This window comes from Jaculus jaculus, chromosome 3 (assembly GCF_020740685.1).
Source record: "Jaculus jaculus isolate mJacJac1 chromosome 3, mJacJac1.mat.Y.cur, whole genome shotgun sequence".
Lineage (NCBI taxonomy): Eukaryota > Metazoa > Chordata > Mammalia > Rodentia > Dipodidae > Jaculus > Jaculus jaculus.
The window spans coordinates 87,308,905-87,322,719 of NC_059104.1; the positions used below are offsets into that span (position 1 = coordinate 87,308,905).

Here is a 13,815-nt window from a genome sequence, read left to right on the forward strand (position 1 = left end):
ACAGCTAACTGATGATTTGGTTCTAGGTTCAGAATACTTTACCTTTTCAAAATATTTCACTGGTACCAGAAAGGTGGACAGTGGGAGACTGCTTCAAACTTGTGATGTTTCCTTCCTGAGCATCATGTTGCCCATAAAGGAGAAAGCCAGTTCCTACATTAACCAAAGCTGACATTTTAAAGATGGAAACTAAAGCAGGAAAAGTCTTTTAATTGGAGAGTATTATTCAGGCAGATCATTTTGCCTCAGAGGTGCTAATATGGAAGTTAGGAGGAAAAAACAAAAAGGCCCTTCATTTCCAATCATGGAGTTATAAATAGCAGTTTTTAAACCACTGGCTGAAGCATTGTGGGAAGGGCGGAGGGTGGCACAGGAGATAGGAAAACACTTGGAGCCTGTTTTTTTCAACCTTGAACTCTGAAATTTAGTGGCAGTGTACAGTAACTAACAGCACAAAATTCAGAGTCAATTCAAGGGTTGAATACTTCAAAAAAGCACTGGTCACAGGAGACAAATAGTTTTCATATTGGGGCATAGATTGACTTGAAAACACAAAATAAAACCTTCAGATTAACAAACCCAAAATGCTCTGTCTTGAAACATAAGACCCATCAATTCTTGGTATTGTCTAGACCTACATCTAGAGCTACATTGTTAAATCATTTTAGGCATGTGTTAGATGTCTGAAAATTTTGTTTAAATGTAAATTTCATACCATACTGTCAGTTTTTGTCTTAAAAAAAACTATAGATTTAGAAATAAAATAAAATAAATAAATAAGGAGTTGTTATGTTTATATTTAATATTTTGGACTGCAGTTGACCTCAGTTAACTGAAATCTCAGAAAGTAAAAGTGCAGATGGAGAGACTACTGTATGCAAATATGTCTTAAAAATCCACTCATAAATATTTCCACATAAAAATACTATTAATAAATATCAAAAATACCTTCGAAAGCCGGAAGTCAACCAGTATCTTCTCATCCATTTCTACCAAATTTACTTTGAAAATCAATTTATTGTTTCTTCTATCAGTTGTTGATACAGTAACCTAAGTCAATAAAAACAAGGTCAAGCCACATTTATGAGTAGGACACACTCTAAACAAAACCTTGTTTTCAGGCTAGTAACATTTCTGAGACATAAATTTTTATGACTTTTCCATAACAGGAGTGGTATCAAGTATACTCTGTATCAACTTATCCCAGTGTACACGTGTGTGTCCAACCCAAACCAACCTGGAACATCACTTAACTCTACATGAGCTCGTACTAACACAAGAAATTTAGTATTTTACCAAAATGTAACTGAAAGAAAAACCAGCAATAAAATTTTAATGAGGACTCTGGATGGAACTCATTGGTACAGAACTTGCCTAGCATGCATAAGGCCCAATACTACAAAAATAACTAAAAATTTTAAATGAGGGCAGAGGAGATGACTCAGTTGTTAATGGTGCTTGCTTGCAAAGCCTGCCAGATGTGTAAAGTGGCACATGTGCTTAGTTTGTTTGCAAAGGCAAAAGGCACTGGCATGCCCATTCTCTATCTCTCTTCCTTCCTCTCCAATAAATTTTTAAAAGATTAAGAAAAAAATGACCTAAAACTTAAAAAGAAAGAAAAAAATTGAAATGAGAAGGGAAGGAAGATTATTACATGAAAGAAAAGAGGCTACATTTGTGGCTAGAAAGCTAGAGTAGCAATCAGAAGATGGTCAAGTCTTACAACTTCCACTTTGGGGCTTTTATGTTTCTAAAGACTGCAAGAAACTTAGGGCAGATGAGTAATATAATAGGCCTAGCCAATAGCCAGCATCAAAATTCCAAACATGAAGGTGTGCTTCTCTTGTGCCAAGCTCAGCCCAGCCCAGCCCAAATTACAAAAACATTTGTACAATAAATAACCATATCACCTTAATCTTTCTTACCTATTTAGATATGTGCTTACTTATTTTTGTATAGCTGTTTACCTCTTTCCAAATTTTTAAATTAATTTACAGATATCATCTTAACTTTTTGTTTTGTTTTGTTTTTCAAGGTAGGGTCTCACTCTAGCTCAGGCTGACCTGGAATTCACTATGGAGTCTCAGAGTGGCTGGCCTCAAACTCACGACAATCCTCCTACCTCTGCCTCCCGAGTGCTGGGATTAAAGGCGTGAGCCACCTTGTCTGGCTCTCATTTTAACTTTTTAAAAATTGAGACAATGTCTAATATACTCAGGCTGACCTCAAACTTGCTATATAAGCAAATATGTTCTTGAACTTCTGATCTTCCTGTCTCCACCTGTCAAGAGCTAGGATTGCAAGCATGTGACGACACCACACAGTTTAGGGGACACTGGGAATCAAGCTCAGAACTTTATGAATGTTACAAAAGCACCATACCAACTGAGTTCTATTCTCAGCCCCATTACTGCAACTTTACTTCAATATCTGTGCTATATAAAAAGACATCTAGCTGTGCATGTTGGTGCACACCTTTAATCCCAGCACTGGGGAGACTGAGGTAGGAGGACTGCCAGGAGTTCAATACCAGCCTGGAGCTCCAGAGTGAGTTCCAGGTCAGCCCAGGATAGAGTGAGACCCTATCTCAAAAAAAAAAAAAAAAAAAAAAAAAGATCTAGCCAAGCATAGCAGCTCACACCTTTAATCCAAGCCCTGGGGAGGAAGAGGTAGAAGGATCACTGAGTTTGAGGCCACCTAGGGAATCCCAGGTCAGCCTGGGCAAGACCCTACCTTGAAAAACAAAAAATTTAGGACTGGAGAGGTGGCTTAGCAGTTAAGCGCTTGCCTGTGAAACCTAAGGACCCTGGTTCAAGGCTCGATTCCCCAGGGCTCATGTTAGCCAGATGCACAAGGGGGCGCACGTGTCTGGAGTTTGTTTGCAGTGGCTGGAGGCCCTGGCACACCCATTGTCTATCTGCCTCTTTCTGTCTGTTGTTCTCAGATAAATAAAAAAATAAACAAAAAAGTTAAATAAATAAATAAATATTAACCTTAAGCCAGGTATGATGGCACATACCTTTAATCCCAGAAGTCAGGAGGCAGAGGTAGAAGGATCAACATGAGATCACGGCCACCCTGAGACTATATAGTGAATTCCAGGTCAGCCAAGACTAGAGTGAAACCCTACCTCAAAAATAAACAAACAAAAATATTATTAACCTTAGGTTTCTGAAGTATTAAGATTTTTTTTTAAGTAAAAAGTTTTAAAATGATAATTTTTTCTATGTATGTATTTGACAGAGAGAGGGAAAGGGAAAGGAAAGAGACAGATACAGGGAATGGGAGTTCAAGGCCATGATTAGACTACATAGTGAATTATAGGAGGGAGACCCTACCTTGAAAAAAAAAAAAATCTAAGCCAGGCGTGGTGGCACACACCTTTAATCCCAGCACTAGGGAAGAAGAGATAGGAGTGCTGTGAGTTTGACGCCACCCTGAGACTACATAGTTAATTCCAGGTCAGCCTGAGCCAGAGTGAGACTCTACCTCCAAAAAAAAAATCTACATACCACAATATTCTCACCAAACTTATCAGTAATCCAAAAACACTTTGTATAGGCCGCATTCTAATTTCCCCTGATGTACCAATAACATCCTTTAATATTTTGTTTCTAAATCTATGATTTAGTTATAGGCATTATTCTAGTCTCTATTACAAAGTGATCCTCTCTATTTGTATTGTATTCTTCCATAACATTAACATTTTTAAAATAGTTTATTTATTTGAGAGAAAGAGGCAGAAAGAGAATGGCTGCACTAGGGCCTCCAGCCCCTGAAAACAAACTCCAGACACATGTACCACCTTGTGCATATGGCTTGCGTGGGTGCTGGGGAGTTGAGCCTGTATCCTTAGGCTTCACGGGCAAGCACCTTAACCACTAAGCCATTGCTCCAGCCCTCACTAACATTGTTTTCCTCATTAACATTTTTTAAAAGCCTAAAGATAGATTAGAATGTCAGTGTTATAGCTATGCTACAATAATATAAACAATTGCTAAATGGGAAGAAGGATGAGATTGCAGACATATTCTTCATAGAAAATAGTCATTTGTTACTGTCTGTAACTGAACCATAGTTTTACTTAACATTCAATATAAAAATACTAACCCACCAGGCATGGTGGCACATGCCTTTAATTCTAGCACTCAGGAGGCTGAGGTAGGAGGAATGCTGTGAGTTTGAGGCCACCCTGAGACACAATAGGGAATTCCAGGTCAGCCTGGGGAAGACCCTATCTCGAAAAACAAAAAATAAAAAAATATTAACCTCAGAGAGGTTTCTGAAGTATTAAGATTTTTTTTGAAAAAGAAGATTTAGAATGATAAATTTTTTCAGCTGTCTCTTTTGTAAAAAATATTTTATGTATGTTGCATGTATTTGACAAAAAGAGGGAAAGGGAGAGAGGCAGATAGAGAAAATGGACGCACCAGGGCCTCTAGCCACTGCAAAGGAACTCCAGATGTATGTGCCACCTTGTGCATCTGGCTTATGTGAGTCCTGGGGAATCGAACCTGGCTCTTTTGGCTTTGCAGGCAAGCACCTTAACCACTAAGCCATCTCTCCAGCCCCCTCTTTTTTTTTATTCTTGTCAAGGTAGGGTTTTACTCTAGCTCAGGCTGACCTACAATTCACCATGTAGTCTCAGGGTGCCCTCGAACTCCTGGTGATCCTCCTATCTCTGCCTTCCAAGTGCTGGGAATAAAGGCATGCACTACCACACCCAGTTCCAATTGTTTCTTTTTAATATGACTTTGTTTTAAAAAAGAAAAAAAAAAAATATATATATATATATATATATAAAACCATGGATAATTCTTACTCAAATATTTTATTTTTCATAGGAAAAGACATAATGAAACATACCTGATTCATACAACTCTTCTTCCACTGATAGCCCAGCTTCTCACAAGTCTCTTTCAAGCATTGGTAAGATTTGTCTGCATCCAGTTTAGTGAAGAATCGTGTCATTCTTTTGACCAAGCGCTGCCAGGGGTTCTACATGACAGAAAGGAAAGCTGAGTAAATCCACAATGACCAATATCATAGCAATTTAGTCTGACAATTCTTTCCCATGACTTAGGATTCTTTCCCATAAAAAGCTCCTCTAATTCTTCTTTGTCCAAAAAGTATGTATCAATTAAAAGCATCAGTACTATATACCTAAAACTTATGGCAATAAAGCAACCATTATTTATTTGAAAAATTAAATTCCTTACCTGTGAAGATCCAGGAGTGCCAAGAAACTGACTATTTAGAAGCATATGTTCAGGACATGTGGGTTGTGAGAAACTGATCCCTTGTACAAGTTTGTCAATGTACGAGGGACTAGTGTCCCATAAGGAGAGACCTGTCCGTGGTTCTGGCTGGGAACTGGAGTACTGCACATGTTCTTCACTGAGACATTAAGACAGAGAAAAAAATTTCTTTAATTCGCTTTTTGTAAAGTGTTTGACTTTTTTTTTTTTTTTTGAGACAGTATTGCATCATATTGTTCAGGCTGGTTGGAAATAGACAACTGGCAATCCTCCTGCTTTAGCCTCTCAAATAGCACGGACAAAAGATGTGTACCACAATCCTGGGCTAAACACATTGCATTAAATAAAATCCACAGGGCTTTTTCTTTTTCTTTTTTAAAGAGACAGCGGGATGGAATTACCATGGGATATATTTTATAATCATGGAAAATGTTAATAAAAATAAAAAATAAAATAAAAATAAAGAGACAGCGAGAGAATTGGCCCACCAGGGCCTCAGCCACTGCAATCAAACTCCAGATGCTTGTGCCACCTAGTGGGCATGTGCAACCTCATGCCTGCCTCACCTTTGTGATCTTTGGGATCTGGAGAGTCAAACATGGGTCCTTAGGATTGGCAGGCAAGCATCTTAACTGCAAAGCAATCCTTCTAGCCCCCACCAACCTTCCCTACATTACAGTCATTCTCATGTTTATAAAGTTATCTGATTAAGAAGAACATGAATTACTCTTCATGTAGAATACTACATCCAATAACTCCTTATCTGGCTAATTGTGGTGCATGCCTATAATTCCAAAACTCAGGAGGCAAAGGCAAGAGAATCACTGCTAGTTCAAGGCCAGCCAGGGTTACATAGTGAGAGCCTGTCTCAAAATATCAATTAGCCTGGCATGATGGTGTATGCCTTCAATCCCAGGACTTGGGAAGCAGAGGAAGAGGATTGCCATGAGTTTTAGGTTAGCCTGGGCTAGACTGAGACCCTGCCTCAAAAAAACTAGTAATAATTAAAAATTACTTGTTATTAGTCTTACCTAGTAGCACCATTTACTGGAGAAAAGTCCAAATTGGAGTGAATGTGCTTTGAGAAACCACCAGGAGACTCTGGCATACCACCTGATGTGGCACGGGGCCTCTTTGCCCCTAAAAAAGAAAATAAACACCAATCTCTGTAGATGATAGCTTTTAGTTAACAAAACTGGTAGCTTAAATAAATAAAGCCATATTTACTTCCATTTATTGAACATTCAAACAGCAGTTTTTCTCACTTGATTTTATAAGAAATGTGGTTAAGTTATAAACCTACTTAAGACTTATTGTCAAATTAGTACTTCACAGGTTGTGACCTGTACATAAGTTTCAAGTGGGGAGTATCATCCTAAGGTCACAATTTTAATGTTATTGTTTATATATAACTTAATGCTCAACAAGAAATCTAGCTAAATAACCAGAATTTTAGAAAGTTTGTGATAAATGCAATAAACACTATGAATCTGCTCTATCCAATACTATGAACCTCTGAAGAAACTTTAATCAAGAATTATCATTATAAGGCTGGGCATGGTGGTGCAGATGTAGGAGGATCACCATGAGTTCAAGGCAACCGAGAGTACCTAGTTAATTCCAAGTCAGCCTGGACCAGAGTGAGACCCTTCCTCAAGCCCCCCCCAAAAAAGATTTATCATTATAAGCTGGGCGTGTTGATGTATACCCTCAATTCTAGCATTAGGGAGAAGAGGTGGGAGTATCATGAGTTTGAGGCCACCCTGAGACTACAGAGAGAATTCCAGGTCAGCCTAGGCTAGAGTTGAGACCCTACCTCAAAAAAAAAAAAAAAAAAAAAATGCTGGGCGTGGTAGCACATGCCTCTAATCCCAGTACTTGGGAGGCAGAGGTAAGAGAATCACCATGAGTTCAAGGCTACCCTGAGACTACATAGTGAATTCCAATTCAGCCTGGACTGGAGTGAAACCCTACCTCCAAAAGAAAAAGAAAAAAAAAAGGGGGGTAATCATTATATAGAAAATGATGATACCACTAGAGTCTGGCTCAGTGGATAAAGTGCTCGCCACTCAAGCCTCAGTACTTGACTCAATCCTTACACTCCATGTAAAAAGCTGGAAGTCATGACAGGCTTCTGTGACTCCAGCATACTGATAGTGAGATGGGAGATGGAGACAGAATTTTCCAATTTCTGGGAAGTTCTCTAATCAAGAACAGCAAAAAGAATAACAGCAGAGTGAGTTTCAATAGAAACCCCCCTCAAGTGAGGTAGAAGGGTGGACAGACTCGAAAGTTGTCCTCAAACTTCCACAAATTCTTTTTTGTTGTTGTTGGTTTTTTGCTTTATAATTTCACATTTTTTTAAAATTTTTATTAGCATTTTCCATGATTATAAAAAAACATCCCATGGAATTCCCTCCCTCTCCCCCCCACCACACTTTCCCCTTTGACACAAATTCTTAAATTGCTTCCAAACCCATCTCTTTTCTCAAATTCCATTACCATTAATCTACTATGTTACGATCTTCTCATATCTAAACAACTAATATAAAACCCATACCACTATTTACAAAAATGCTAAGAAAGGAAAAAAGGGGGGGCTGGGGAGATGGCTTAGTGGTTAAGGTGCTTGCCTGCAAAGCCTAAGGACTCATGTTCAACTCTCCAGGTCCTACGGAAGCCAGGCACACAGTGACACAAGCATGCAGGGTCGCACATGCACACAAGATGGTACACACATCTGGAGCTCAATTTCAGTGGCTAGAGGCCCTAGCATACCAATTCTCTCACTCCCTCTTTCTCTCTTTCAAATAAATAAATAAACTATTAAAAAAAAAAAAAAGAGTACTATCCAGAAAGATCTTTTAAAACCACATATATCAACATGTGATTTTCCTGCTTAAAATCTGTCAAAACTTCTACTGGCATTAAGCTTGAACATGAATCCTTAGGACAGATCATAAGGCTCTCCTTGTAACCTGGCTATCTTCTCAAATCTCCCTGCCTCTCCTGCTTCTCTATCCACTCACTCATCAAACATTTACTGAGTATCTATGATATACTATATACTGTGTTAGCAAGTCACTAGTGATAATGATGTACAAGATAGACAAAGTCCATGTTATAGAAATGACTACTTATTTATTTGTAATTTAAAAAAAAAAATTCAGGCAGGGTCTCACTCTAGCCCAGGCTGAGCTAGAACTCTGTAGTCCATGCTGGCTACAAACTAATGGCAATCCTCCTAAGTCCTCAGCCTCCAAAGTGCTGGGATTAAAGGCTAAAAGTGTGCCCAGCTTCTGTAACTTTCAAATTCTTCAAATGGCCAGGTATGTGGTACACGCCTTTAACTCCAGCACTTCTGGGAGGCATCGGTAAGAGGATTGTCATGAGTTTGAGGGCAGCCTGAGACTACATAGTGAATTCCAGGGCAGCCTGGGCTAGAGTGAGTCCCTGCTTTGAAAAAAAAAAATGTACAATGACAAATTTTCATAAATCTAAGACTTTCCAAATACTGCTTTCACTGCTCAGAATCAAGCCTGCTTCTTGCCTTGCCTGGTTAGCTTTCCTTTAATCTTCAAATTTTAAATTTCATGTTATTTCACATGAAATTTCCTCTGTCTATTAAGACATTGTCAAATATGTAACTATAGAACTACCCCCTTTTACTTATTAAAGAACAAAATTATTTTTCATATTTATTTTTCCTATTGGACATTTAAATCTCTATGTGGATAAATATAGCTATACCTTAAATTGTTCATTTGTGATACTTTGTAAGAATCTTTGTTTCATAGAGAAAAAATGCTTCTTTAAGACAATTACCTTTCTTGAGTGGTTTGTTGTACCATCTATCTTTTTTGATGTCTGGAATGGTAATCCTTAATGATGGATTCTCCACTAGAATCTTATGAAGCAGAGCTAAAAACAAAATATGATGTACAAAACAGACATGTAGATTAGGTAACACTATGGCTTATGGCTTAAGGAACACATTCTCTCTTGACTGCCTTGACTCTAAATGTCACTTCTTGAGAAGGGAAATAACAAAGCTATATTATTGCTCTAATTTCATCACTACAGTCTGTACTTTAAAATATTTTCTTAGATATAATGCTCAATTTTTGGAAAAAGAGCAGGAGAGGTAAAAATGTTTCTCCCTATGTAATAATAACAAAAAGATATAAATCCCTAGTCATCTTATCATATAAATGTTTTTATTTATTTGACACAAAGAGAGTATGGGCATACCAGGGCCTTTTGCCACTGCAAATGGACTCCACATGCTTTGTACCACCTTACATGTCTGGCTTTACATAGGTGCTGGGGAACTGAACCCAGGCAGGCAGGCTTTGCAAGCTAGCACCTTTAACTGCTTACCAACCATCACCTTCTTACCATCTGTCACACCAAATTCCATTACTTTAATAGGTTAAGATCCCATGCTACCTCCTCAGTTTGGTGAGGAGTTTACTTACTGATAGCTCTTTATAAAAAAGTAAAGCCAGGTATGTGATGAACTGTAATCCCAATGCTTGAAAAGCCTAAGCAGGATGATTTTGAATAGGAGGCTGGCCTGGGACACATCAGACTGTCTCAAAATTTAATTTTCGGGCTGAAGGGATGGCTTAGCAGTTAAGGCTTTTGCCTGCAAAGTCAAAGGACCCAGGTTCAATTCCCCAAGAACCACATTAGCCAGATGCACAAGGGGGTAAACGCATCTGGAATTTGTTTGCAGTGGCTGGAGGCCCTGGCACACACACCTCTCTCTCTCTCTCTCTCTCTCTCTCTCTCTCTCTCTCTCTCTCTTCCCCCCCTTTCTCTGTCAAATAAATAAATACATAAATAAATAAATTTTAAAAAAGTAATTTTCAAGGTAGAGAAATTGCTTAGTGGTTAAGCACTTGCCTGTCAAGCCTAAGGACCCCCGTTTGAGGTTCGATTCCCCAGGACCCGTGTAAACCAGATGCACAAGGTGGTGCATGCATCTGGAGCTCATTTGCAGTGGCTGGAGGTCCTGATGCGCCCATTCTCTCTCTATCTATCTGCCTCTTTCTCTCTCTGTTGCTCTCAAATAAATAAAAATAAAACAAAAAATGCTTTAAAAATTAATTTTCAAAAATAAACCATACAATACCAACACCAAAATTAGTTTCTACTGGATCACTGATTTAAGCGAAATGATGAGGGTCTGAAGAAAGGGCTCAGTGGTTACAGGCACTTGCTTCCAGAGCCTATCAGCTTGGGCTCAATTCTTTAGTTACTCATATAAAGCCATACAGGTATTTGTTTGCCGAGGCAAGAGCCCCCCGTAGGCATGTAAACACGTGTGCAAATAAGTGAATAAATTTTTAGAAAGGCCTAGTGACTCATGTCTATAATCACAGCACTTGAGAGGCTAAGACAAGAAGACTATGTTACTACATACTGAGCCCCAGGCCAGCCTGGGGTACACTGAGGCTTAGCTCCACTGATAGGTGGATAATGAAGATTTGGCACATTTATACAATGGAGTTCTACTCAGCGGTAAAGAAAAATGAAGTTATAAAATTTGCAGAAAAATGGATGGACCTGGAAAGGATTATACTAAGTGAGGTAACCTAGGCCCAGAAAGCCAAGTTCCACATGTTCTCCCTCATATGTGGATCCTAGCTACAGATGATTAGGCTCCTGCATGAGAAGGAAAAAACTCAGTAGCAGAGGCCAGTAAGTTAAAAAGGAGACATAAAGGGAAGAGAAAGGAAGGGAGGAGGGTACTTAATAGGTTGGTATTGTATATATGTACATAGAATGATTGAGATGAGGAGGGGATATGATGAAGAATGGAATTTCAAAGGGGAAAGGCGGGGGAGAGGGTGGGTATTACCATAGGATATTTTTTATAATCATCAAAAACGCTAATAAACATTGAGAAAATTAAAATGCTGGCCAGGCATGGTGGCACATGTCTTTAATCCCAGCACTTGGGAAGCAGAGGTAGAATTGCCACAAATTCTAGGCCATCCTGAGACTACATAGTGAATTCCAGGTCAGCCTGGGCTACAGCATGACCCTACCTCAAAAAAAAAAAAAAAAAAAAAAAAAATATATATATATATATATATACATATATATATATATATATATATATATATATATATATAATAAAATAAATAAACAAGCTGGGCATAGTGGTACATGCCCATAATCTCAGACCTTAAAGGTGGAGGCAAGGAGGACCTCACAGTCACACTTGGCTGCATAGCAAGTTCAGTACCATCCTAGGTTATATAAGAATCTCTCGAAAATAAAACACTAACAACAACAAAAACTGTGAAAATAATCTCAGGGGAGGAGCTGAAGGAGAGGAAGGATGGGAACAACAACAACAAAAAAGATGTTAGCTCAGTGTGGTGGCACATACCTTTAATCCCAGCACTTGGGAAGCAGAGGTAGGAGGATCTCTGTGAGTTTGAGGCCACCCTGAGACTACATAGTGAATTCTAGGTCACCCTGGGCTAGAGCAAGACCCTACCTCGGGGGAAAAAAAAAAAAAGTTATAAGTAAGCCATATGGAAACCTACTTTTTCACTAATAGTATATGTTAAAAGGAAAGAGAGATAGACCAGCTGTCAGAAAGCTGGAAGAAGGCATTTTACATGCAGTTCAATGGGAGAAAGAAAACAACAGTGAAGATACAATGGACACTGCAAGACTTTTATTTGACCAGCCAGGCCAAATGAGCCAATGAGTACAATAGTGGCACATCTGTCATGGTATAAACCAACTGCTCTCTAACTGGACTGGAGGCCCGCTCCATGGGAGGGAATACATCCCTGAGGAGTAGTCATGAGCCCTAGGGGTGTAATGTCTGCTGCTGTCTGGCTAAATGTATGTACTATGTTTATCAAACTGCCCAGAGAGCACTTCTCTTAATGTTCATAGCCTTATATTACTGCTACTCTCACTTCTAGTAGAGAATCTTCTCTTTTCAGATGGCAGTGACCTTGGGATGACTCAGAAGGCAGCATGGTGCCAGAAAGAAGTGACCGGAGTACTCAGTACTGCAATATCTCTATCACACCTTCCAAGGCTCAGGGTCTATTGCAGAAGAGGTGGCAGAAAGAATGTAAGAGCCAAAGAAAGGGTAGGACTGTTTACAAAGTGCTCCCCCCAAACACAAAATGGCCTGGATATGTATGACCAGGAGGATCATGTTGAGTTCATGGCTACTCTGAGACTAGTGAATTCCAGGTCAGCCTGGGCTAGAGTGAGATGACCCCAGACCCAAAAACCCAAACAATAAAAAATTTAAGAAATATTTTTAATGACTATTTCTGAGTGTCAGAATTATAGAGTTGGTTTTTTTTCTTAATTTTTTATTTATTTTAATTTATCTATAAGAACCATGGTTTGTGTAATTATTTAAAAGTTAAATAAGAAAAAAAAATGTTAGTATCCACACAATCAATACATCCAACCAAGAGAGCCAACCCAGTTACCTAGAGGAGCAGAATCAATTTTTTTCCAAGGGTTGAGGTATGTTTTTTTTTCTTTCCAATCAGAATACTCCTGACAACTGTCACTAGGCTGGTCCCATGGCAATTCTATAAGTGAAACAAGTTACAGTTTTTCTGAGTCATGTATTATGCAATGAAGATTTCAAGGACAAGCACACAAATCCAAAGAAGCTTCTTCTAAAGAAATTCAGTATGGCTTTCACACTAAAGCTTTATAGAAGTACTCCGAAGACAGATGAACCATTTCTTTTCAAAAGCACTTACAAGAAGGCTGGAGATACTGAACTCAGTGCTAGAATTTTTGCTTACCAGGTAGGAGACCCTGAATTTGATCCCCAGCACTATATACAAAGTGTTGAGATTTTTCACTTAGGGCCGGATGTAGTGGCGCACACCTTTAATGCCAGCACTCGGGAGGCAGAGGTAGGAGAATCATCTTGAGTTCAAGGCCACCCTGAGACTTCATAGTGAATTCCAGGTCAGCCTGGGCTAGACTGAAACCCTACCTCAAAAAAAAAAAAAATTCACTTAGTAGCTATATGTACCTCATTTTTAAAGACCTTTAAAGTTGCAATCATCATTTCAAGGCCACCATGCCTCAAAAAACCAAAAAAATAAAATAAAATAAAAATAAAAGTTACAATCATCATTATTTAGATATAAATATTACTTACAACAGGCTGAATGTTTGTTCCCCCTCCAAAATTCAAATTGAAATCCTAACCCACAATGGGAAGCTGTTTTAAGGCATGGCCTCTGAGATGATAGGTTCCATGAGTGTGTGAGCCCTCATATGTGGAATATGTGTCCTTATGAAGACACTAAAGAGTCTTATAAATGCTCTGCTGTATGACATGTGTGGACACAATAAGATAGCCATCTGGAAGCCAGGAAGAGGGCCTAGAATATGACCATACTTGCACTTTGATTTCATATTTCCAAACCCCATATTTCAGAGAAACAAATTTGTTATTCCAAGCCACTCAGCCACAGGTACTTTCTTATAGCAGCCAAAAAAATTAGTACGATACTAAAAAAAAATACTAATATGGCCAGGT

General features: G+C 38.7%; 1 protein-coding gene across 6 annotated transcripts in view; it reads right to left on the reverse strand.

The window, feature by feature from the left end:
- Chek1 (checkpoint kinase 1) overlaps positions 1-13,815 on the reverse strand; it is a 32,412-nt gene that overhangs the window by 3,782 nt on the left and 14,815 nt on the right. For 5 of the 6 annotated variants that reach the window (XM_045146389.1, XM_045146387.1, XM_045146385.1 and 2 more), the window contains exons 7-12: positions 12,740-12,844; positions 9,084-9,179; positions 6,290-6,398; positions 5,220-5,397; positions 4,867-4,998; positions 949-1,050 (exon numbers count right to left, since the gene is read on the reverse strand). In XM_045146389.1, the coding sequence (XP_045002324.1) occupies positions 949-1,050; positions 4,867-4,998; positions 5,220-5,397; positions 6,290-6,398; positions 9,084-9,179; positions 12,740-12,844 (722 nt within the window). The remainder of the gene's footprint in view (positions 1-948; positions 1,051-4,866; positions 4,999-5,219; positions 5,398-6,289; positions 6,399-9,083; positions 9,180-12,739; positions 12,845-13,815) is intronic. The other variant, XM_045146388.1, reaches the window with a different exon arrangement.